The following is a 22,559-nucleotide window of genomic DNA, read 5'->3' as shown; positions in this document are numbered from 1 at the left end:
ATGTTGGGTTTTGTAGTATTTAATAGTAGGAAACTAAATGTCTCTGGTTTTGAACTGTTGGTCTGACAACACATGACATTTAAATACGTGAACTTTGGCTTTCAGAAGTTGTGATCCGCATCACATCACTATTTTCTGATGTTATAGACCAAATGATAAATTAAGTAAGTTGTCAGTTAATTGTTGCCGCCCAATATTTGGGTTTTATTTATTTAGTTTTAACTAGTTGAATGTCATTCTAATTTGCAAAGAGATGGCTCCTTATTAATGCATTTATTCAGCTGCTTCACTGTTTTTTCACTGCTGTATTTGAAGCATTGTCACAATTGGTAGCTCTTCAGGCCATTTTATAGTCGTGCGTAAAATCGACGGCGTAGCCCCGCAGAACCCTCTAGCCTGACGCGCACCTCTCGAAAAATGTAACTACACGTTGCAGCGACGCACGTCGCTCAGCCGTGGCTTGGTAGCGTTGCATTCCCCCCCCGGTTCATTTCCTGGTTCTCTTTCTCCATAAACAACATGAAATCAAGGAGAGGGTTAACTTTTCCTGCTTCAGATTTCCCACCGTGGTCAGAAAGAAACAGGGGAGACACTTCTGTTTCTCTCACTATGACTCTAGAGTCTGTACTCGCTCCAAAGTTGATCGCCGTCACTCTCTCACTTCTCCCTCACTCTATCATCCACTCCCCACAAACACACATGCCGGCTCGAAGCACACACCAGCGAACAAGTATAAACACCAGGCCACTTACGTAGGCTACGACGAGACCTCTGCGTGGAGCCTCCGCACAACTGTAAAACGGCCTTTCCTGTTTATGCTGCGAAAGTTAATTTTGAGCGTTTTGCATCCTGTGCCTCAGCTTCTTGTCACACCCAGAGGAAGGAGCGTATTGTAAGATTGCAGGAAGTAGTATTTAGACCAGATGAGTATGCATTCAAATGAATTTAAACACATGGGTGTGATATCATATTTGTGTCTTTGTGTCTCTGCAGTTGGTCCTGAGTAGACATGACATGGAAGGCGTGGAGATGGACACACAGTCCTGCATGGATCACTCAATCCTGGCCATTTTTGAAGACTCCACTGTCGCATCAGAGGTCAGAGTTAAAGCACATCATCACATCACATTGGAAGTTTAAAAGATGCCCCCCCCCCCTTATTATGTTGTTGACACTGTTTCTAATGACTCTCCTTCAGGGTACAATGTTGCCACTTGTTGGTAGACTATGAATTTGGCATGTAAATGAATAAATCTGGATACTGGTGCCCCCTTTTTTAGGATAAGAGTGGAGTGGAGGAAGAGAGGGAGACCCTGCTGTCTGCCCTGACCGAGATGCTGGACAGCGTGGAGGATGACGACGGGACTCCCTTTGACACCCTGCCAGACACCAAGCTCCTCACCCACCCAGAACGCAGGGACAACTCAGCGGTGGGTGCACACTCAGGAGCAATACAATTGTAGCAGTACTTCCTGGTTACACTGTTCAAATTTAGATTTAACTATGAGCACCTCATGACGATCCCATGAATTTGCCTGATAGCCTGATGTGCTTTATTTGGATATTTACTTAGATGTCACATGATGGCGTAGATAAAGATGAGCCACATGCTCTGATAAACAGAACTGAACATGCATGAACACAATAGCTGCAAAATAGACTTGTATATGATATGTGATGTCCCATTTTGAACCTTTTCTGCTGATAAAAAAAAAAAAAAAAAAAATGAGACTCCCAATATCCAAATGTGTTCTGATTTTTGTCTTTTTCTCTTCTCTTTAGGAACTGTCTCTTGCTGACAGACTTAGACCACGATCCAAATCACCAAATGTAACATTCACAATAAAGATTGATAAAGGAAAGGAAGATGAGGGCAAAATGGAGAGAAACAGCCACCTGTTCAAACAACAAAGTCAAACAGTGTTTCACTCTAAGAATAAGAAAGCAGAGGCCGAAGTCGAGATCTTCACCTCAACTTCTCTCGTCAACCTGGTGAAGCTCATGCACCCCTACTGCCTGAAGCTGCATGTGGAAGAGGAGGGGGATAAACTGAGGAACAATCGCACATTATTCTCTCAGGAAGAGGTGTGGAAGTACGAGAGACCCAGTGAAGAGAGCGATGAAGAGATAAATGTTGTGTCTGATGATGAGGTAACTATGAAAGACACAAAGGAGGAAGAAGAGGGAGCTGAAAAGAGAGATAATAACAACCTCTTAAAGAGTATGTTGCTGAACGGAAACTCATCCAGAACTCCACCATCCAGAGAGAAGAAAAGGGTGAGCTTTGGCTCGGTTCAAGTGGTTTCATTTGATGAATCTGTAGAAAAGGGCCCGAATGAGAAAAATCTAACAAGTGGAACTGTGTCAGTTCCACTGAACTGCACCAAAGCACTTGGAAATCCTGCTGGCTCAGCGCTCGAGCCCCAAACAACGTCCTCAGAAATGAACAGTAACCAGGCGGAGGTTCTGCCACTTAAAAGTGAGACGAAGGCCAAATCACTCAGCCTCCAACAGTACAGACAGCTGCGCCAAAAGAGACGGCCCCTGGTGGAGAAACAGGGGAACTACACCACCAAGTGGCCCAGTGTTTCTGAGCCCCCGAAGGAGCTGACCCCCATCCTCTGTTCACAGGGACAAAGACAAAACAGCGGTGAACACAGGGCCGCACACCATTATCCGGACGATGGAAGAAGTGGTGCTGATCAGCCCCATAGATCTCAAAGTCCTGCTCACAAGACCCATTGCATCTCTGCTCTGCCCGGGCCTCGCCCCCTAGAGGCCAAACCATCCGCTTGTCTACGTCGCAGCGGATCAAAGCGCCCACGGACTGAATCCAAAACCGTCTCACCTGCCAGTCTGCAGCCAGCCGTCACAGCCCATCCAAATGTTACTGTGCCTGAAAGCAAAAAAAGTCCAGTAAAGAAACCAACACTGCTCAGTAGTGACCCCCCAAATCCTGTCCTCCTCCCCCTGCCAGTTAGCCGCACAACATCACCAACCACTGGCCACTCCTCTTCAGAGTCCAAAGTGGAGTTTCTCAACAGAGACTCAGACCTTGACAGCACCAGGCACTTTCCAGGAATCCCAAATGGATCCTCAGGCACATCTCTTCAAAGACAGTCCTCCGCCTCAGGGCCAAAGCCCGAGGTGCTGTTAGCAAACCAGGGCTACACCACCCTGTTTCAGGAAATCAAAAACAAGCTTACTGAGATAGCTTCAGGTGTCTCCTCCAGACCTCCAGCACTGTGCCCAACCTCAACACAATTCAAATCTTCCTCAGAGTGTAAGAAACTACAGCCTCAAAGACGCAGCCCGAACCGGACCAAAGAAGCCGAGCTGGAACCAAAGACTCCTCCGTCACCAAGTCCAGATGCAGCGAGGTGTCCTTCCCTCGCCCCATACTCAGGTCGGCCGTCTGCTCCCTCACCAGTGAAGGAGACGTTGTCAGAGGTTCACCCCAGTGTTTTGCCTTCGAAGGAACCACGGCCCGCTCTTCCGTTTGGCTGTGACGTGCAGAGTGCAAAAGCTGACTCAGGTAAACGGTTGAGACGTGGCCGTTAATGTGGCGTATGATGTATTGAGTTCACTGTGATGATGCTAGCAATAAGACATAAGTAATAATAAATAAAAACTTTGTATATCTACTTCAGGAATCGAAGCGCCTGATCTGACCAGCCTGCTGGAACAGTTTGAGGAAACACAAGGTGAGTAATCAGATTACTGACAACACTGTATTGTCAGATACTGATGCCCAGCCTCGTGTGACCTCTTTTTATTTTTCCTCCTCAAGCTAAAGAGGGGACGGTGTGCGAGAACGAGCCGGAGCCCAAACCTGCTACTTCACCCTCGAACTTACACGCGGATGGACACGTGGACACGGACGGAGCTCAAGGAACACAAAGCATCTCTGTGGAAGCACTTGCACATTTAAGCTCTCCAGGATCACTTGGGTCTCCAAAAACCCTCAGGAATTCACCACATCTTCAAATGTCAGAGGGTGTGGACATCCCGGAGCCCCTCGGCACTGAAATCGTCCTCAGCACTCAACTGGATTTGCCAGCAAGACGCAAAAATCCTCCACCCAAGGCCATTCAGATAATCGACCCCCGCCCTCTACCGTCCAAGAAGACGCACGCTCACCTGTCAGAGCTCCCTGCTGCTCACACCTCCCCTCACATTTATTCATCTGTGTCCTCCGATCACGATTACTGCGGCCCTGTAGACCACTTACTTTCGAGTGCTACTCAGCGTAGCAGAGCCCCTAAACTCAAGGATGTATCTAAAACCTCGGATGAATTGCAGATGACCACCCACGACTCAAGTTCTGCTGCTGAATGCAAAAAACAGACCTCCACCAGTGAGGTTAACACCACCATCCGAGCTGTGGCTGTGACGCAGCATCTCTCTGAGCAACCCAGGACCAGATCAGAGGCAAGCCCGTCATCAGACAACGTTCTTTCAGACAACGCTGGCACAGAGCAAGATTGTGGTTGTGCAGCTGAAGACAAGACGGCCCCATGCAGTCTCCCCACCCCTCCGCCCAGCCCTCCTGCCAGAGGGCGGGAGGAAAGGAGATATCGGAGGAGATCGCCTCGTTCGGACTCCAGCTCCAGCTCTCGTTCCTCGTCGTCGTCAACCTCCTCCAGCTCTGCATCTCCCTCTCCCAAAAGACAAAAGTAATCATCTTCTGGTTCTGTTCCGTATTAGTCTTTCTCTGTCCTTAATTCTATGTCCCTAATTCTTAATTTGTCCACCCTGCTGCAGGCACCGTCACAAGCGTTCAGAGAGCAGCTCGTGTTCGTCGTCATCCCCCTCTCGCTCCATTTCCCGCTCCCCGACCCGGCGCTACAGGTGGTCCTACTCAAGATCGAGGTGTAGCAGGTCAAGATCCAGATCTTGGTCCCAGTCTAGGTCCCCATCCAGATCCCGATCACCATCCCCGCGGGTTTGCCGTAGGCAGTGGGGAGACGTTTACAGGTCAGTTAATGCTGGAGTTTTCCATGTAGACGTTTGATAAAAGGAAATAAAAATGTAGGTGTTCCTTTTTAGATGTCAATTTTCCTTGCGTCTTTTCTATAATCTGTAATCTCAAGCTCTGTCTTCCTCTCATCCCAACTCATCCTCCCGACAGCAGCAGAGAGTCCAGGAAGCTCAGGAGAGAGCATGAGATCAGGATTCAGAAACTTAAAGCTATAGTGAGTAAAAGATTACTGACATGTCAGCTGATGCGTTTGTGGTTTTTTTTTTTTGGTTGAGTAATGAGTAATTATAAAAACTCCTCTCTTTATAGGATGAGCGCAGGGTGGTGTATGTCGGCCGCATCCGAAAGTCTATGACGCACGACGAACTTAGGGAACGCTTCTCTCAGTTCGGAGATGTTGAATGTGTGTCGCTTCACTTTAGAGATAGAGGGTACGTTAAAAATCCTACAATCATAAAATGATGTTTCATAATGTTTTTTTGTATTGCCTTTACAGTGTTGTTTTGTACCATTAATCTGTATTTATCAGTATTAAAACCCTGCACCTTTGGTTCCCATAGTGACCACTACGGCTTTGTCACATTCTACAACATGGATGATGCTTTTGCAGCCATCGATAACGGCGGCAAACTACGGAAGCCCGATGAGCTCCCGTTTGACATCTGCTTTGGTGGAAGAAGACAGTTCTGTAATTCACACTACGCTGACCTAGGTGAGACTCAAAACCACAAAGTCAAGTACAGCACTATACCATTTTCACTTGTTTAAGTAACTGTATAACTTTTCTTTTGGCGTAACCTGTCAAAGCCCTCCAACTGTGTTTTTTTAGCATGCTGCACCATAGAAACTGTAATATAATATTCCTGGTACAATGTGGATTTATTAATTCAATCATTGGCCAAGTTTTTATCCAAATGTAATGCAAATTTCAAACAAATTTCCAGAAAAGTGCCAAAAGAAAAAGCATTTTCAATGTGGAATTCATTGAACATAACATTGAGCCTATAAATGTCCCTCTCTCCCTCAGATGCAAACAGAGATGCAGAGCCGTCTCCTGCCAAGAGCAGGTTTGAGGACCTCGACTTTGATTTGTTGCTGAAACAGGCCCAGAAAGGACTAAAGAGCTAACAGAGCTGTGTGGGAGGACAAGAACGCCAAGCTTGATGTGGCAAAGATAGAACATTTTTTTCATGAACCTCAGAGCCTTGTGCTCAAATTTATGTAGCAAACTTTTGAATGTTAGAAGTTTTTTCATGTTTCGACTCTAATATGCATGCAGTTGAGTTTCTGATGTGTACAGTTAATATGCCCAAATATGTAGCACTGTTAATTTGATAACATGTTATTAGTGGAACCCACTAAAGATTTTTGTTTCATTCCATAACACTGATGAAGTTTTGTATATTTGTATATAAAAATAAAGGCTCTTAATTGTGTTTCCTGATGAACTTTAGTTTATTTGGTTTATTTTAAATCCAAAGAACCATACCAGTGAGCCAGCATGCACAGTACCAGCTGAGCGCTTTCACTATTAATGTTATTAGTTAACGTATGTTTGACAAGTCAAACTGTCTGCTGCCACAGTACAAGCCAGTCTAAATCTCATCTGTTGTCTTGATTACTATACTGGTAGTGACCCTGAATCCTGTTTCTTTAATTCAATAGTTGCATGTTGGTGGAACAACTGTCTAACAAAGGTCGCATTTATAATAATAATACTTTACTCTACTTCCAAATGTGACAAAATGAAAATTTCCCATAAATCACAGACTAGCTGTACTCAACATGCAAACTGCACAAAGAGGAACCGTTTTTACAAGTCCACCCTCATCAACATTAACAGGTTATCTTAAACAACAATACAGGCTGGCTAAATGACGACTAAATGTAGTCAGCATATCTGGCAGTTAAAATAACCACTAGTAATTTCACTGAGCTACGAAATGCGAATTGTTATTTTGCCCGCTCCCTTGGGTGAACTGTTCCTTTAAGCCACAGGGACAAGTCCCTTTAAGACGTTCACGCTCAAGTCACACCAGTCGTAAACAGTCTATGGTCGTAAACCGTCTCTGGTTCAGTCAACGCGCGCCTGAACTTCAGTCCTCACAAAAACGATCTGTTTTTTATTCGCTTACAGTATTTACAACTTCAGACTTTAGACCACGTTATTATCATGCTGCGCAATGCTGCCGGTGCTTAAAACCACCGACTGATCTGCGCAGGCGTGAGAGGACTACAATAAAAGTCAAATCAAATGAACGTCAAAGGCAGGTATACAAAGCTATGACTGACAGAATCGCTGTGTCAGTGCTGGAGCTTCTGTCTGCGCAGCAGTAAATTGGAAGCACAGACTGAGAAAGAGAGGACAACTCAACGCTAAACTAGAACAGTAAACCATGTCGAAACCAGGCAGTGCCAAGGGCCAACCCCACACTGGGAAGAAGCGGTTCATCAGTGGAGTAGTGGAAGGTGAGCAGACTGGGACCTGGGGCCCAAACTGGACCTCCAGAGTACAGATCCCTGTGTTGATCCAGTTGGAGTAACGTTACAGCTCTTCACTTAAGATGCAAACATCCAAATTAGGCTGCAAGCTATGTTGGCTGGCTGATATATTTAGTAGAAATGCAGCCACGATATCAATCATGTATTGATCACTTCTGGTAAGGTAATTTGGTGCATAACTTGATCTTTGCTTGATGCAGGTTTTTATGGGCGACCATGGACTATGGGGCAGAGAACAGAGCTGTTTAAAAGGTGTGTTCCCCCTAAGTTTGGTGTAGTTGTTTCACACACATACATACAAACCACATTGAAGAAATATAAAATACATGTGAGGGTGTGGTAGAAACCTGGCTTATAGAAAAAGCCACAACCAAAGGTAAAATGTAGATTTGCTTCATAGTGAGTGTGGTCCTATACTGGTGTTTAATATTTGTCCACCTTTCTGAATTTGGGTACAGGAGAAAAGGTTAACAACACTGGACTAACAATATTTAGCAAACATGAATTTGTCATCTGCTGATGCCTAGTTTCATTTTCACTTTCAAGACCTTTTAAACACACAAAACGATCCACTGTACTCCCAATCATGTCTGTAACAACTGACATAATTCTTGATGTGATTTTTGATTGCTGGTTTTGGGTTCCACAGAGAACAGAAGTGGGGTTTGAACACGTACCTGTACGCCCCTAAGGATGACTACAAACACAGGATGTACTGGAGGGACCTGTACTCGGCTGAGGAGGCAGGTGAGTTTCACCCCTTCACATGTCCTCCTTGTTTAAATGAAATCCCAAATCTCATCTGGCTCTTGGAACAGGAGGGTGTCCTGAGACTACCCAGTTACCAAAACCGCACAGGACTGTCAAACAGCCTCAAGAGCAGGATCATGAATCTCTTTACTTTTTCCTCTTTGATTAGAAGTGTTCAGAGAGTAAAAAAAATGTTGATGGGGGCCACCACTCTTTCTGACCATTACTACCTGGGTATCAATATATTCACCCATAGTGTCATCTGGGATAGCTTTCTGCTCCCTCACGCATTCATATTCCATGAAAGATATTTATAAGGTGAACATTTTAAGACGGTCTGAATGACAAGTAATCTGTGCAAACCTGAACAGAGACCGGTGTATATGAGTGGGACCACATACTGTCAACACTTAGACTAGATTTAAGAAATAGCTGCATTAAAGTGCAACAACTGCCTAACAAAGGTCGCAGTTTAGATTACTTTTCATTTAGACCCCTACATTTACAAATATTCTTCATACTTTTTTTTTAAGATTATTTTTGGGCTTTTCCGCCTTTATTCGATAGGACAGCTAGGTGAGAAAGGGGAGAGAGAGAGAGAGAGGAGGAAGACATGCAGGAAATCGTCACAGGTCGGACTCAAACCCTGGACCTCTACATCGAGGCATAAGCCTCTCAGTATATGTCCACCTGCTCTATCCACTGAACCAACCCGGCCACAATATCCTTCATACTTATTGTGTCATTGTGACCCCACATGTACAGTACGTAAAACGCGCTAATGGTCAAATCATGAAGTACATGTTGGAATCAGGATCCTCATTTACAAACTAAACCAAAAAACATTGTAAAATACTGAAAAACACAAGGGATGTGGTCGTTTCTAAACTGTAGTTGCATCTCATTTGATATCAGTGTCATACCAAAGTCCCATTCGGAGTCATCATTATCTCCACATTGTTCAGTGGAGCCTCTCCTTTGTTAGTTGGATGTGTCTTATCAGTAATGTTGCATACTGAAGGGCAGTGATGATTTGAAGTTTGACCCGTTAAAACTATCATGTCTCCAACAACACCGTCATACTTGTACCTTTGCATAAATCACAGGCCCAATGATTTTTCATGTCCAAACTGGGAACTTATGCATCATTTACCTCCCAATAAACAGCATTTATTTAGGACATTTCTGTAACTGGGAGGACAGTATTAAAAGATTTTTTTTTTCTTCTCATCTCTTATTCTTTTCCCAGAGCAACTCATCGCTCTAATATCAGCAGCTAAACAGCACGACGTCGAGTTCATCTATGCAATCTCTCCCGGCCTGGACATCACGTTCTCTAACCCCAAAGAGGTTGCCGCCCTGCAGAGGAAACTGGATCAGGTTAGGACCTGCATGCAGAGGCGAAGGGTGGAGCATGAGAGATAATTTAATCTCAGGTGCATGTAGCTTTATGGCTCTCTGAGATTTTGTTTTGGACACCATATTACTTTATATGAAACATACAGCAGTAAAATAGAAGTGTTTTATGCACTGCAAGTACAGTAGGTCAAAGGGCAACTGAGGGCACTGACACTGCTGCAGGTAGTGGGTTTAATTCCTGGGGAAATAACGTTATTATCCAATAAGGAACTTTGTCAAGAGTTGGAAAAACCAAATTAACTTAAAATCTCCAAAGCCCAAGCTGTCCTCTTCCTCCCTCAGGTGAGGCAGTTTGGCTGCAGGTCCTTCTCTTTACTGTTTGATGACATCGAGACTGAGATGTGTCCAGCTGATAAGCAGGCCTTCAGCTCCTTCGCTCACGCTCAGGTGGCCATCACTAATGCGGTGTACCAGCACCTGGGAGACCCTGAGACCTTCCTCTTCTGTCCTACAGGTCAGGCAGTGGGGTTGCCTAAAACTGCTACTAAAAGTCCAAGCATACTGCAGTTTGTTCCTTTATAAAATGTTTCAAATATTATTCAGTCCTGTTGAACACAGACTGGGGAGTTTGAAGCATGCAAACCATGGTGTTTTTGCATTTTTCTTTGTGGAGAAACTCAGTTTTACAGATTTGTCAATTAAATGAACTAATCGATTAGTCGACAAAGTCCTATCGACGGAGAATTTCTTCAATTGAGGACAGCCTTAGTAATACCTCTGTTTTACAGTTTTCCGTCATTCCTATTTGTTTACTCCCTGTAACTCCAGATTATTGTGCTGCATTCTGTACTCCCAACGTGTCCCAGTCCGCTTACCTGCACACTGTGGGAGAGAAGCTGCTGCCTGGGATAGACATACTGTGGACTGGTAAGGCTGCACTGACCCACTCAGAATCTCACTGAACCTCCACAGAAGTAGCCAAAGGTACAGTTTAATAACAGATTTTGCACTTCCTATTCGTGTTATTTAGGTCCCAAAGTGGTATCCCACAAAATCTCTGTTGAGTCCATAGAAGAGGTGTCCTCCGTCCTGAGGAGGGCACCAGTCATCTGGGACAATATCCACGCAAACGACTATGACCCCCAAAGGCTTTTCCTAGGACCCTTTAAGGTACATTTTTACAAGACTGTATTTATATTTATAGTTCCTATAAGCTCCAGTCTGATCTGTATCCGGAAATAATTAACATCATGATCTTTTGCTGTTAGGATCGTCCCACTGAGCTGATTCCCAAACTGGGAGGAGTGCTCACCAATCCCAACTGTGAGTTCTACCCAAACTTTGTGGCCATCCACACTTTGGCTACATGGTGCAAAGCAACCGCAGATGGAGGACAGAGGGATGTGGAAATGAGTGAGTGTTTTCCTGAAATGAAATAACACTCTGTGTGCTGCCTTTTTATTTCATCCGTCAGCTTTGACACATACGCGGGATATTCCAGCTCAAATTTGATTCTGCAATACAGCAATATAACTTTTTTATGATTGTGGTGAATGAGTGGTTGTCTGTCCCACTGCCATTTATTTCAAAACACAAGATGGATAAGATCTTCCCATAATCACTTCTATGCATACACAAAACTCTACTACTAGATTATGTAGCTGGATTTAAAAAACAACCCATCTAGTTCATGCAGGTTTTAAGTCTGAAAGTAGTTTTATTTGTATACATCACTAACCTAAACAGAGGTCTTATCTTTAGGCGCTCAGTTGCTAAGTGCATTCAAACTTAGACTTTTCTTGAAACACAGTTGGTCCAAAGGTCAACCCCTGAAATCTGAGAATAGTCAGATGGATACTAGTTAATAAAAGCAGAAGCCTGACCTGTACATCTTTTCACATGTACATCAAGTGTGGATTTTGTGCATTGTCCCACTGTCTCTCACTCCTCATCACCAGGCGATGAGGAGCAGGACCCCTGCTACAGCCCCAAGAAAGCCCTGACCCTGGCCCTCACTGACTGGCTGCAGGAGTTTCTGAACACCGATCAACCTGGAGGTAGAGAGTCATATAAAAAACACTTTTCATTAAACTGCAAAACAGATTAATAATAAAGGTAAAGATGGAGTGGGTATCTCATCAAGACAAAGGGTGTCATCACCCTCCTCCTCCTCCTCCAGCTCGTCTCAAGAAGGAGTCATCAGGTGAGGAGCCCATGCAGACAGATGGGGGAGAGACCCCCCATGTTCCTGGACCTGGGGAGAACCCGCTGTACACAGCCGAGCCCCTGACCCTGGATGACTTGAAGCTGCTGTCGGACCTCTTCTACCTGCCGTACGAATACGGGCCGACAGCCAGGACCATGCTGCAGGAGCTGGACTGGCTTAGGAAACACAGTTGGGCCGCCGCTGCAGAGACAGACAAGGTACTGTTGCGTGTTTTATTTATTTTATTCTTTTCTTTTTTTTCTTTTACAAAAGCAGATAATGTTGTGAGTATTCTTCATCCTGTAAATGAACGCTTAAAACGCTGTTTTTTTTTTTTTTTTTCAGACTGCGGAGTGGTGCTCAAGAGCGCAGCAGTTTGATGGCATGTGCGAAGCGGTGGTGCAGATGTTTAATCGACTGTCAAACGCCCCGAACCGCTGCATTCTGTACGACCTCTACAACTACATCTGTGACATCAAGAGTGGGGTCGGTCTGGCTCGAGCCTACGTGAAAACACTAGGTGAGAAAATCAGAATCTTTTAATGATGATCTAAGCACACAGGCTGGTGTGTAAAGGATACAGAATGTTGGGGGGGGATTTGCTTTAGGACCATCTTTAACCTCATTTATAGCAAATTTGAATCCATAAAAATGAACTTACCTAAAGGAACACGCCGACTTATTGGGACTTTAGCTTATTCACTGTATCCCCCAGAGTTAGATAAGTCCATACATACCCTTCTCATCTCCGTGCGTGTCGTAACTCTGTCTGACGCACCCACCGCTAGCCTCGCTTAGCACAGATCCTGGAGGTAACCGGCTCCATCTAGCCTACTGCTCCCAATAAGTGACAAAATAACACCAACATTTTCCTATTTACATGTTGTGATTTGTATAGTCACAGCGTGTACAAATAACAAGCTCAGATGAGACACAGCCATCTTCTAACCGTATATAAACTGGGAACTATATTCTCAGAAGGCGAAGCACTGCTACTTCTGCTACTTGGGCGGAGTGATTTGCTCGCAGCACCTGAGAAGCCCCTTTGTAAGGAGCAGAGAGTAACAATGGTGCTTTTCAGGTGTTGCGCTAATCACTCCGCCCAAGTAGCAGTGCTTCACCTTCTGAGAATATACTTCCCAGTATGTATACAGTTAGAAGATGGCTGTGTCTCATGTGACCTTGTTATTTGTACATGCTGTGACTATACAAATCACAACATTGATAGAAACATGTTAGCATTATTTTGTCACTTATTTGGAGCAGTAGGCTAGATGGAGCCGGTTACCTCCAGGATCTGTGCTAAGCTAAGCTAGAGGTGGGTGCGTCAGACAGTTACGCACGGAGATGAGAAGGGTATGTATGGACTTATGTAACTCTGGGGGATATGGTGAATAAGCTAAAGTCCCAATAAGTCGGCGTGTTCCTTTTAAGCGTCACATGTTGTAATGTGTTTGCTTTCCAAAGGAGGGCAGGGTCGACCCTCAGCCCAGCTGATGAACACTGATCCTGAACCCTGGGGCTTTAGAGGAGGCCTCTCTGGAGAGTTCCAGGTATGTTAATCAGTGCTATGCCTAAACTCAGTGACATATTTGGTCATTTTTCTTACAGGTCATATAAAATCCATAATTTTTTTTCAAACTAATCACTAGGTGTAATTAATACGAAAAGGCATCCAGCAAATATCTTGTTTTAAGTGTTGTTATCTCATCAATTATCATTCAGTTTAGGTCTACATGAATATGAATATACTGTTTATTTGTACTGGCAGAGAATGCTGCCTTGCCACGGAAACAGGGACCTGTTCAGAGAGCCTCCCATGTCGGCTGTTTACTGCATACGGCCGTACTGCCCTGAGGACAAGGTTAGGATGCCAGCTCTTCACACATGGATACATTTTTGTAAAAATTCAGTAGTGATGTTACACAGTTTTGTTTTCTGTACTAGACGGAGGTGCAAAGGATTTTCAGAGAGATGCAGAGCGCAGGAGAGGGAAAAGTTCCCTCGACGATGCAGCCTCCACTCATCTGTGACGGGTAAGAAAAAGTCAGATTTCTCTCTCTGGACTGTTCGTGCTTTCATGCCTTAATCTGAACATTCCCTCGGGTCCACTGCAGCCTGTCAGCTGGTGAGATCTCCCCTTCCCCTCAGTGTGCTCTCGTTCTGGAGGATGAGATCGGGGTGTGTGGTTACGCCCTGGCCCTCACCGACGCCAAACCAGCCGCAGACAAAATTCAGGTGATCAAATGCAACATCTAGTCGTTTTTGTTCAGAATACGAGATGACAACAAAATGCATTACTTGTATTATATTTCATGTCATGCCTCTAGAGGGCAGTAAGTAAGGACTTCCCCTCCCTGGTTACCATGCAAGTGCTGCCCCGGGTCACTGATCCCTCTCCAGCCAAGCGCATGATTGGTCGGCTGTTGTCCAACGTCAGGAGCAGTGGTAGGTCAAGGCCTTGCACAGGGCCTTTGATAATTCTTGATGTGTCCAGACAAAGGAGTTATTTTATTACTAGTGCCAGCCGAGAGTTTAAGCTTCAATATTTTATATTTTTACAAATACAACCCGGGTAGGAAAACCCTGTTTCCCTCTCCTGGAGGCCATAGGACATACAATAGAGTAGTGTGACTTCTCTACCTGTATTCAGCAGAAAATACACTTCAGTTTCCGAAACTCTAAATCCACGCAAATGACTTTAACATTTAAGACCTCAAACACAGCAGTTATTAACAAGAAGCAAAAGTGCAATTGCAGTGGTCATACCTTGCAAATGGCACAAGTACACTTCTGTACTTGATCTGATGGTCTGATTTGGGGAGCTTTGCATCACTGACGCTGCATGACTTTGTTTCAATATAGATCAATTACATTTTTGAAACACAAATCCTTATTCTTTTCCATAACTTTAAAGGTTCCAGAGGAGTGTTCTGTGAATTGAGGCAGAGCAATCGGAGGATGATTGACTTTTACACTAAACTGGGCTCCTTCGTACCCATACAAATGGCCGGTCTACCTCAAGACATACTTGCCATGGGGACAAGCCTGTGAACAAGATCATCAATCACAAGGATTGTGCTCAGGTTTGAAATGTTTTTGAGATAAAACTGAATAATTGCTAACTTTGCAGCATGTCAAACTGAAATTAGTTGTCATTTTTGATCAGTTAATATCATTATTTGGGTAATTTAGTAACCATAATGTTCTCCTGCAAAGTTGTAAAATTAGTCAAGGAAATGCTTAATGAAATGTGTGCAACAAAGTACTGTATAATGATGGAAAATGTAATGCTACTGAGTTTGTAGACATGAACATTTTAAATGCATAGTGATTATTTAGATGAATGTGTTTTAACCAAGCAACAATGTTGCTATGTTCATACCACCTTAAGTTTCTGGTTAGTTACATCTGGCAGACACATTAAAAACAAAATGTATACATAACAAGACATTAAAACAAGAATATATTTTCATTATTTGTATTTTGAGAGTATACAAAATGAATATATGTATAGAAATAAAATAGCTGGTGTGTCACTTGTTCTCTGGATTGAGAAACTAATGATATTCAGTTTAATAACATTTGAGGTGGACCTGCTCAGAAAAACGTATCACATGTATCAGTCAGAAGTTGAAATGAATGAAGTAACTAGACATTACATAAATATAAATATAATTACAGAGGCTTCAGTGTGTATGATCAGGTAAGATAAAAGCAATGAATAAGTAATATTTCAAGTAATTTGAGAACATTGGTTTCTATTCCTTAAAATATTTGATCCTGTTTGTTCCCCTGAGTGTCTGACCAGCAGAGTTTGGCTGCAGGAGAGGAGAGCCACATTACCTGATGTTTGATAGACTGACGGCTACTCATTTATACGTTTAAAAAAAAAAAAACAAAAAAAAAAACTGACTGCTCTGGAATATCAATAGTGTCTAATTATAAAAGCATAAAAATCTTATTGGGTGGTGACCGACTAGTGACACTTTCTGTGTGACTGGTGTGTGTTGCTAGTCACAGATGGGCCGCCTAAACTGGTCACACACAAACTGGATTGGTCAATTGTTGGTGACACTTAATTGTCTCCCCCGGGATTGGTGTGGCATCCTCCTGTCCTTCAACCTTCTCTTGCTCCTTAATTATCATACAATATAATTTTGGGTCATACATTATTGCACAATAGAACTGAGAGGTGAATGTTATACTAAGAACTCAAAACAACAGTGTTGATGCGGTCCTGTTTCTCACTCTTCTAAACCATGGAGGACCCCTGCAGATTTTGCCTTCAGGAACATGTTCACCTTCAGCGCTGTCCTCAAATAAACTCCAGCCCTTCAAACTTCACATTCCCTATCTTTGTCTCGGGCATCAGCACCTGACCGTCTAGCGTAAATGCAGTGATGTAGGTGGCAATCCTGCCTGCATCCTCCTCTGACTTCAGGGCCAGAATAATCTGATCGTCTGTGTCTGGCACAAATTTAAATGAGGAGAAGCCGTGGGTTGGGTTGAGCGGTCCGACGTGCCGCACTGTTACGTGGCTGAAATCTGCGGCGCAGGACAGGAGGAGGTTGGTGGCACGCCGCTCGTCTGCAGTCTCTTCGTAGTGCTCGTGACTGGCGCGGCGAGGGAGGAAGAACCAGCGCTGGAGACGCTCGCTCCACGCTGCTGATTCATGGATAAGGTAGCCTATAGAACAAGGAGAGTTGTAGAAGGGAGAGTTAACTAAATGAAGCGTGTAAGGAATTATGGAGACTGTGCAAATGTGAGTGCATATCATATCATGGGTGTAATTTCCACTTTTCAAATACATTATCTTGCAATGAAACTAAATGTGGTATTAAATGTGGTTAGTGAAATCGTTCCATCAATTTACTTCAGAATTTACTTCTGACATCTGAAGCCCAAACTACACCCTAGGTGCCAATGATAAGATGTGATAGAAATTCAGTAACTATTGTATGTGGACAGGACTATTAAGAAGAAGCCCCAAACAATTGTCAGAACCTGGTGGCTGGATCCCTGTTGCGCTCCGCAGGGCATTGTAGAACGGCACCCAGTTCTCATGCTGCACATCACCATGGTAGCCAACAACTTTCACCCACTCTGGGTGGTTGTTGACGTATTCTCCAGAGGTCGTGGTCCACTCTTTCCCCAGGCCGCCAACGTACAGGTGCTCATCCTTCACTGCCAGCCACTCTGCCTTGAATCCTGCACACACAAAAAAAAAAAATGGCATATGAACCTGACCGCCAACCTTTCCAAAAAACAATTGTTTTTGCTGATGTTCCAACCAACTACACTGTATAGTGCACAACGCCCATCAAAACAATCTAAGAAAGGCTGCATTGGCTGTCTTTGGACTATGTGTTTGGAGGGGTATGTTCTGGACTTTTAGAGTGCAAAAAAAAAAGAAGAAAATTGTGCTGTTGAAGGAAATCAAAACATTCAATAAAGGTTAGAGACAACCTCCATGTATTCAATAGATGGAGGTAAGATGTCTTTTGGAGACTGACCTTTGGAGACTGAGCCGTCACCATCAGGTAATATAACCCAGGGGACCGCCTGGTTGCCCTCGATCCGGTACACCACACCTGTACGGTCGTCCACACTGTACAGGTGACCGTTGAACGCCACCAGCTCAGACAGCTCCATACCTGCAGCACAGTACGTCAGACACCGATGTAAAAAGACTTGACGGAAAATCGCAATACAAATTCAATCCGCACCCATGTATGGTGAAATACATATCGTCCCAACCCTAATAGTGAATGAGCAGAGATCTGTGTGTGTGTGTGCGCCTCTACCTCGTCCTTTCTCAGCCAGATGACTCTCCAGTGTGACTGTTTCAGCATCCCACTCCAACTCCAGTCTGTCAGCGCTGTCTGAAACAGTCAGGTATCCTCTTTTCATGTAGCTGAACCACGTCTGATCCTTAGAGCTACGTGACGCCGTGTCTAGATCTGAAATCATACCAATACGGTAGCGGATGCCGTGCTTTGTCTTCTCTGGCGGACTTAACGGGTATGTGTCATTGTAAGGTTTCTTCCTTCTCTGGTGGTGGGAGAGGCTTTGTGCAGTTTGTCTGTTAGTGCCCCGGAAAATGTCTTTGTCCTTGTCATCACTGTGCATCTGCAAACCGTGAGCCCTGTTGCGGTAGTAGTCTCTGGTGGCACGGTCTCTGTCCCCTACTGTCAGGTATAACATGAGCACTATAGCCAGCAGGGTCGCCACAGTGATCGCCCGCCATTTAGGGTGGAAGCGTGAGTCTGAGGCGGTAGCTTGTGTTATGGATGCCAAGGCCAGGGGGAGGCCCCGGACGGCAACACCGAAGGAGGTCATGGAAGTATCGTCTCCATCTTCACTATCAGGCTTGGACTGGGGACTATTGCCTGGGATCGAGCAAAGAGAGGCAACATCAGAAGCATGATGGAGGATGTGATATAGCACAAAATGTGGAAAGCTAACAAAAACTGACAAAGAGTAAAGCGCAATTGCAAAAACTGTAAGAATGGGGAATTCCAAGTTTGCTTAAAATATCTACACATTACAACATTTCTTTAGGTATTCAAATCACATGTCAAATGTTCTAGTTATTGTTCGTGACATGGTACTGTACAGAATGAACTGGCATTTGCAACTGCTATGTTATGTAAGACAAAAGTAAAATAGGCTGTTGTTCCTATTGTTCTTTGTTCACAACAGAGCATTGTTGTACTGTTCAGGCAGAACCTCTAATATGCATACTGAGTAGGTAGCCGGCATGTCCTACTTCCTCAGGACAACAAGCATATCTAACCTTGCTCTGTTCTGATGCTAATGTCAAAATGATTCTGTCCTTGTTTGTATAATGAAACTGCACGCCACTAGTGCTGTGTGGGGAAAAAAATGGCAACTACAGTTTCTTTTGGTAATTTTTCTGTGGTTTTTACGGAAGGTTGTAGGGTTTCCTGCAGTTTTATTGCAGAAGTGGGCCATCTCGCATGAATAAAAATCATCATTGAAATGAATACACAAAACATATAACTTATAACTTTGAGGGTAGGCGGAGTCCTTGGCAGCGACCCAGGTTCGAATCCGACCCGCGGCCCTTTGCTGCATGTGGTCCCACCCCCTCTCCCCTTTCCTTTCTTCAAGCTATTCTGTCAAAGACCCAACAATATTCTTTAACCTCAATTAAACAATACGCTTCAGGGGAAAAGCGCAGAGTAGGGCTGTTAACCAAAATAACCCAATACCGAGTAGAATTAAGACAAATGGACTCTTCAGTTATAAGCTTCACAAAAGGTGAAGGCTAGGGCAGGTATGCCTACAACAGACACCCTGCCCACTGACATACGAGAGGTGTGCTTGTTCCGTGAGAACAAGTGTGCAGAGGTGACCCTTGTCCTTTCTGTTGTCAAGGACAACCAACAGGTAAAGTACATAATAAGCTTCAGCAGTCATAGGCTGAGCCAGCTTTGAAGGCTGGATCCTTAAACCTACATTGTGTAATTTTTTGAGTTGATTCTTAGCAAAAAACCCTTTGTTCTTCCACAAATATGTGCTCATTCATGTGTAATTACTTCCACCAACTAATCAAAGTATTCTCATAAGCGTAGAATCTGACATTCAGAATCATTCAGAATACAGACGGGCGACTCGCTCGAATGACGGCAGCCACGTAGCGCCTCCATCTTTAAAATACATTAGCCAAAGAGGGACATACCTCCGCATTTCGCCCTCTTACACCTATTGGCACCGTGACGAATGCAAGGGGGAGGTTACTCGCCAGGGAAGCGAAAAAGAGAATTCAAACGACAACGCGACAGGCAAAGCAACGAGACCAAAGTTAATATTGGAGTGGCTAGAACAGCTGCGTGTAAACGATGGAGAGAGCTAATTTCGGGTTCGGCCACCGTAGGAGGAAGGGCTAGAAAGTAATATTCAGTTGGTTGTCAAACAATTTCACCGCTAGATGGGAGAAATTCTTACACAATGTAGCTTTAAAGTGAATAATCATGAAAAAAAAGCTACTAGGACAGCACTCCAATTTGATAGTTTGCCACACAACGGACGTTTAGGACAGCGCACAGGCAATTAAACAATACTCCACACACACAGGTGGGTTTAATTATAGAACCAGGTGGAGTAAATCATCCCCAACGAGCCCTTCAATCCTTCCTCCGTCTGACAGGCCCCGTTCTTGTCTTTAAAAACACATCCTGAAACCATTACCTCCCTTTAATAGTAGTAAAACAAAAACCAACAATGCTTAAGTTTACTAAATCTTTTTCGTGCACATGCAGTGCCTGCATCTACTTGGGACTGAAGGAGCAAAGCACCTAGCTTTGTAATTAAACCGATAAATCATCGCCATATAGAAACCCCAAATAAATGCCACAACAGCATCAAGAAATAGCAGCCTAAGAAAACACGAGTGGAAACACAAACCAGTTTGTAGAAATATTTACCAAGAGGCTGTATGGCATTACTGAAGTGAACCACAACGTTTAACATCATATCCAGCTGGTAATAATTATGTTTTTTCCCCCTCTGTCTCTTCAGCGACTCTCTAAACAAGTTCATACGCCTCAACTAACGTCTCTTTAACACAAACACGCATGTCAAATTGGCAAACTTCGGCCAACAAATAATGCCCTTATTGTCACTATTGTACGCGTGGCCCATATTCCCCATCCCTCTACAGCACGACCCCAAACACTGCCTTGCTGTAGGCTGTATGAAGAATTCAATTATTCACCCTTCCTTTGCCTCTTCTCCCCTGAACACGCTGTAACCATCATGCTGTTCTCCTTCGCACGCATGCCATAATGAACTCCACGTCCCTCCAGCCCTCTGTCCCACATGAACAACTGATCTCTATCTCCCCAAGTCTCCTCCTTTTCTCTCCATTGCGCCATCTCAAGTTTCTGCCACTCCGTGTACACTCAAGAAAGAATGCCCCCCAGGCTTCACTAAAACTTTAATAATTATGTCAATCAGGTTGAAAACCAAACCTGTAAAAAGGTGTAGCATGTCTAAATTTGAATGCAAATGGGATTAAGAAAGAATAAGGCCTGGGGTCTGTTTCAGGAAGGAGGTTAAACAAACTCTGAGTCTAACCCTGATCTCTGAGTTGATTTACCCTGAGATGGAGTTTTCGGTTCCAGAACAGCTCATCTAAGGTTTAACAAACTCAGTTTTCACTAAACCTGCTTACTGAAACGGCCCCTGGTCAGCGTGTGTGTGTGTGTGTGTGTGTGTGTGTGTGTGTGTGTGTGTGTGTGTGTGTGTGTGTTGCACTGTTTAAAGGCTTGATCTGTGACTGTACTCTGGCTTTTGTAACTTCTTAACCCTAGTCTGAAATAAAGTCAATCAACAGAAATTGTAAACGTTTCTATTATGTATTAATCCAGTTTAGTTTATTAACCAAAACTTTTTTTTGACAGTAAAATATGCAACACATGCAGACAAAACAGGTAGTTGAATAAACACTTAGGTTACCTCAACATTGGCCAATAACGTTACAACGGTTTCAAGACATTTTCATCACATAACATGTTTTCACTGTACTGTTGAAACCAACACTAGTCCATATTTTGGTTTTTGTTACGTGGTGTGCAGAAACATTAAGTAATCCAGGATGTTTTCCGTGACTAGGCTTCGTTTTAGACCAATGACAAGCACTAACACAGTTGAGAAATTATTGTTTCTGAATAAAACGAATAAATTATCCCCTACATCATTTTTTAAGTTACACGTGCAAATTCACGGCACTTTGCCTGGTTAAACCCCTGCCACTTTCCACACTAATATTGCCCCTCATATTATTATGAAACAATTGTCTACCAAAGAATTTATTTCACACATTTAAAGCATCACAGATCACAAGACACATCCAGTTATACATTATAATAGGTTTAACGTTACTTATCAGAAAATAGACACCATATTGATAGGCTATAAATGGATTACATAAAAATTAATTAAATTAATCCATTGTTGACAGACATTATTCCAAAGCCTTTTTTGGTGCAAAATACATTAACGTTGTATCACAGATAGTTGAGATCATCGGTTATATAGCTGCAATCTCTGACCAACAGGTGGTTGTGTGTGCACATGAAGCCTCGAGAAATTAACCCTTTTGCGAACCACGAAGTTAACGAAGGTTTATCTCATCGTCACCATCACTAGTTATGGCTGCAGAAACACTGAACATGGTAACTGATGAAATGCCCCGTTACCTGCATGTGTCCAGACAGCCACGAAGGCAGAGACACACGATGAGTCCGTGTCAGTTAAAGCAAAACCTGTAAACTTTAACCGGCTTCCAGAAAAGTGAACAAAACGTTAACGTTAACCCTAACAACGTTGACCTATTTCAATCACGTGAAAGTACAATGATTTTACGTCGACGTACTTCAAAAAATAAAAGACATGTCGGAGAGTACAGCCACAAACTGCGTATGCAAACACACCGGTTTAATTCAACGTTATCCACTTAAAAATGTCAGCCATGAAGCTAACGTCAGCTAGCTAGCATTAACCTCTGCCATGCTAACGTTAAACTTTAACGTTAGTAATACCAACAAGCTTAGTTACCGGACTTAAGAAGCTGAACAGAGTTAAGGTTTATCAGGTAATTTCGTGACTTTTAAAACCTTAGGCTTACGCCGCTTACCTGGTGCGGAGAGTAATTGTTGGTAATCTTCTTCTTCTTTGTCTTCTTCAAACAACGATTTGGTACATTACCGCCGCCAACTGGTAATGGAGTGT

At 43.7% G+C, this 22,559-nt stretch overlaps 3 protein-coding genes across 10 annotated transcripts in view; 2 read left to right on the top strand and 1 right to left on the bottom strand.

Annotated features, from left to right (window-relative positions):
* Positions 1-6,429, top strand: part of LOC116042950 (peroxisome proliferator-activated receptor gamma coactivator-related protein 1-like) — a 7,982-nt gene extending 1,553 nt beyond the window's left edge. Inside the window, exons 2-12 of one of the 3 annotated variants that reach the window (XM_036000821.1) lie at positions 106-164; positions 994-1,098; positions 1,281-1,430; positions 1,783-3,535; positions 3,651-3,704; positions 3,791-4,676; positions 4,765-4,977; positions 5,132-5,195; positions 5,291-5,412; positions 5,542-5,693; positions 6,009-6,429. In XM_036000821.1, the coding sequence (XP_035856714.1) occupies positions 1,015-1,098; positions 1,281-1,430; positions 1,783-3,535; positions 3,651-3,704; positions 3,791-4,676; positions 4,765-4,977; positions 5,132-5,195; positions 5,291-5,412; positions 5,542-5,693; positions 6,009-6,109 (3,579 nt within the window). In that variant the 5' untranslated portion in view covers positions 106-164; positions 994-1,014 and the 3' untranslated portion in view covers positions 6,110-6,429. The remainder of the gene's footprint in view (positions 1-105; positions 165-993; positions 1,099-1,280; positions 1,431-1,782; positions 3,536-3,650; positions 3,705-3,790; positions 4,677-4,764; positions 4,978-5,131; positions 5,196-5,290; positions 5,413-5,541; positions 5,694-6,008) is intronic. The other 2 variants (XM_036000820.1, XM_036000819.1) reach the window with 2 other exon arrangements.
* The window catches only part of ogal (O-GlcNAcase like), a 24,664-nt gene extending 9,273 nt beyond the window's left edge, over positions 1-15,391 (top strand). Inside the window, exons 2-19 of one of the 4 annotated variants that reach the window (XM_031288842.2) lie at positions 6,096-6,105; positions 7,354-7,450; positions 7,684-7,735; positions 8,133-8,230; positions 9,483-9,613; positions 9,935-10,106; positions 10,421-10,519; positions 10,623-10,762; positions 10,861-11,005; positions 11,551-11,649; positions 11,772-12,016; positions 12,144-12,318; positions 13,266-13,351; positions 13,570-13,662; positions 13,746-13,834; positions 13,916-14,036; positions 14,129-14,246; positions 14,716-15,391. In XM_031288842.2, coding sequence (XP_031144702.1) covers positions 7,378-7,450; positions 7,684-7,735; positions 8,133-8,230; positions 9,483-9,613; positions 9,935-10,106; positions 10,421-10,519; positions 10,623-10,762; positions 10,861-11,005; positions 11,551-11,649; positions 11,772-12,016; positions 12,144-12,318; positions 13,266-13,351; positions 13,570-13,662; positions 13,746-13,834; positions 13,916-14,036; positions 14,129-14,246; positions 14,716-14,852 — 2,073 coding nt within the window. In that variant the 5' untranslated portion in view covers positions 6,096-6,105; positions 7,354-7,377 and the 3' untranslated portion in view covers positions 14,853-15,391. Of the gene's footprint in view, positions 1-6,095; positions 6,106-7,031; positions 7,451-7,683; positions 7,736-8,132; positions 8,231-9,482; positions 9,614-9,934; positions 10,107-10,420; positions 10,520-10,622; positions 10,763-10,860; positions 11,006-11,550; positions 11,650-11,771; positions 12,017-12,143; positions 12,319-13,265; positions 13,352-13,569; positions 13,663-13,745; positions 13,835-13,915; positions 14,037-14,128; positions 14,247-14,715 lie in introns of those variants that run through there. The other 3 variants (XR_004897171.1, XR_004897172.1, XM_031288844.2) reach the window with 3 other exon arrangements.
* On the bottom strand, positions 15,255-22,559 carry cant1b (calcium activated nucleotidase 1b). 3 transcript variants are annotated; one of them, XM_031288848.2, is made up of 5 exons: positions 22,465-22,559; positions 17,606-18,190; positions 17,315-17,455; positions 16,806-17,009; positions 15,255-16,487 (listed from the first exon to the last, which is right to left on the bottom strand). In XM_031288848.2, the coding sequence occupies exons 2-5, from the start codon at positions 18,138-18,140 to the stop codon at positions 16,117-16,119; spliced, it is 1,251 nt and encodes a 416-aa protein (XP_031144708.1). In that variant the 5' UTR covers positions 18,141-18,190; positions 22,465-22,559; the 3' UTR covers positions 15,255-16,116. The 3 variants fall into 3 exon arrangements, with proteins under 3 accessions (XP_031144708.1, XP_031144709.1, XP_031144707.1); XM_031288849.2 differs by lacking the exon at positions 22,465-22,559 and adding an exon at positions 22,028-22,363; XM_031288847.2 differs by lacking the exon at positions 22,465-22,559 and adding an exon at positions 20,542-20,729.

This window comes from Sander lucioperca, chromosome 4 (assembly GCF_008315115.2).
Source record: "Sander lucioperca isolate FBNREF2018 chromosome 4, SLUC_FBN_1.2, whole genome shotgun sequence".
In the NCBI taxonomy this organism is placed as follows: domain Eukaryota; kingdom Metazoa; phylum Chordata; class Actinopteri; order Perciformes; family Percidae; genus Sander; species Sander lucioperca.
Note: the sequence above shows the minus strand (reverse complement) of the source record. Positions and strands in the feature narration are given on the sequence as shown.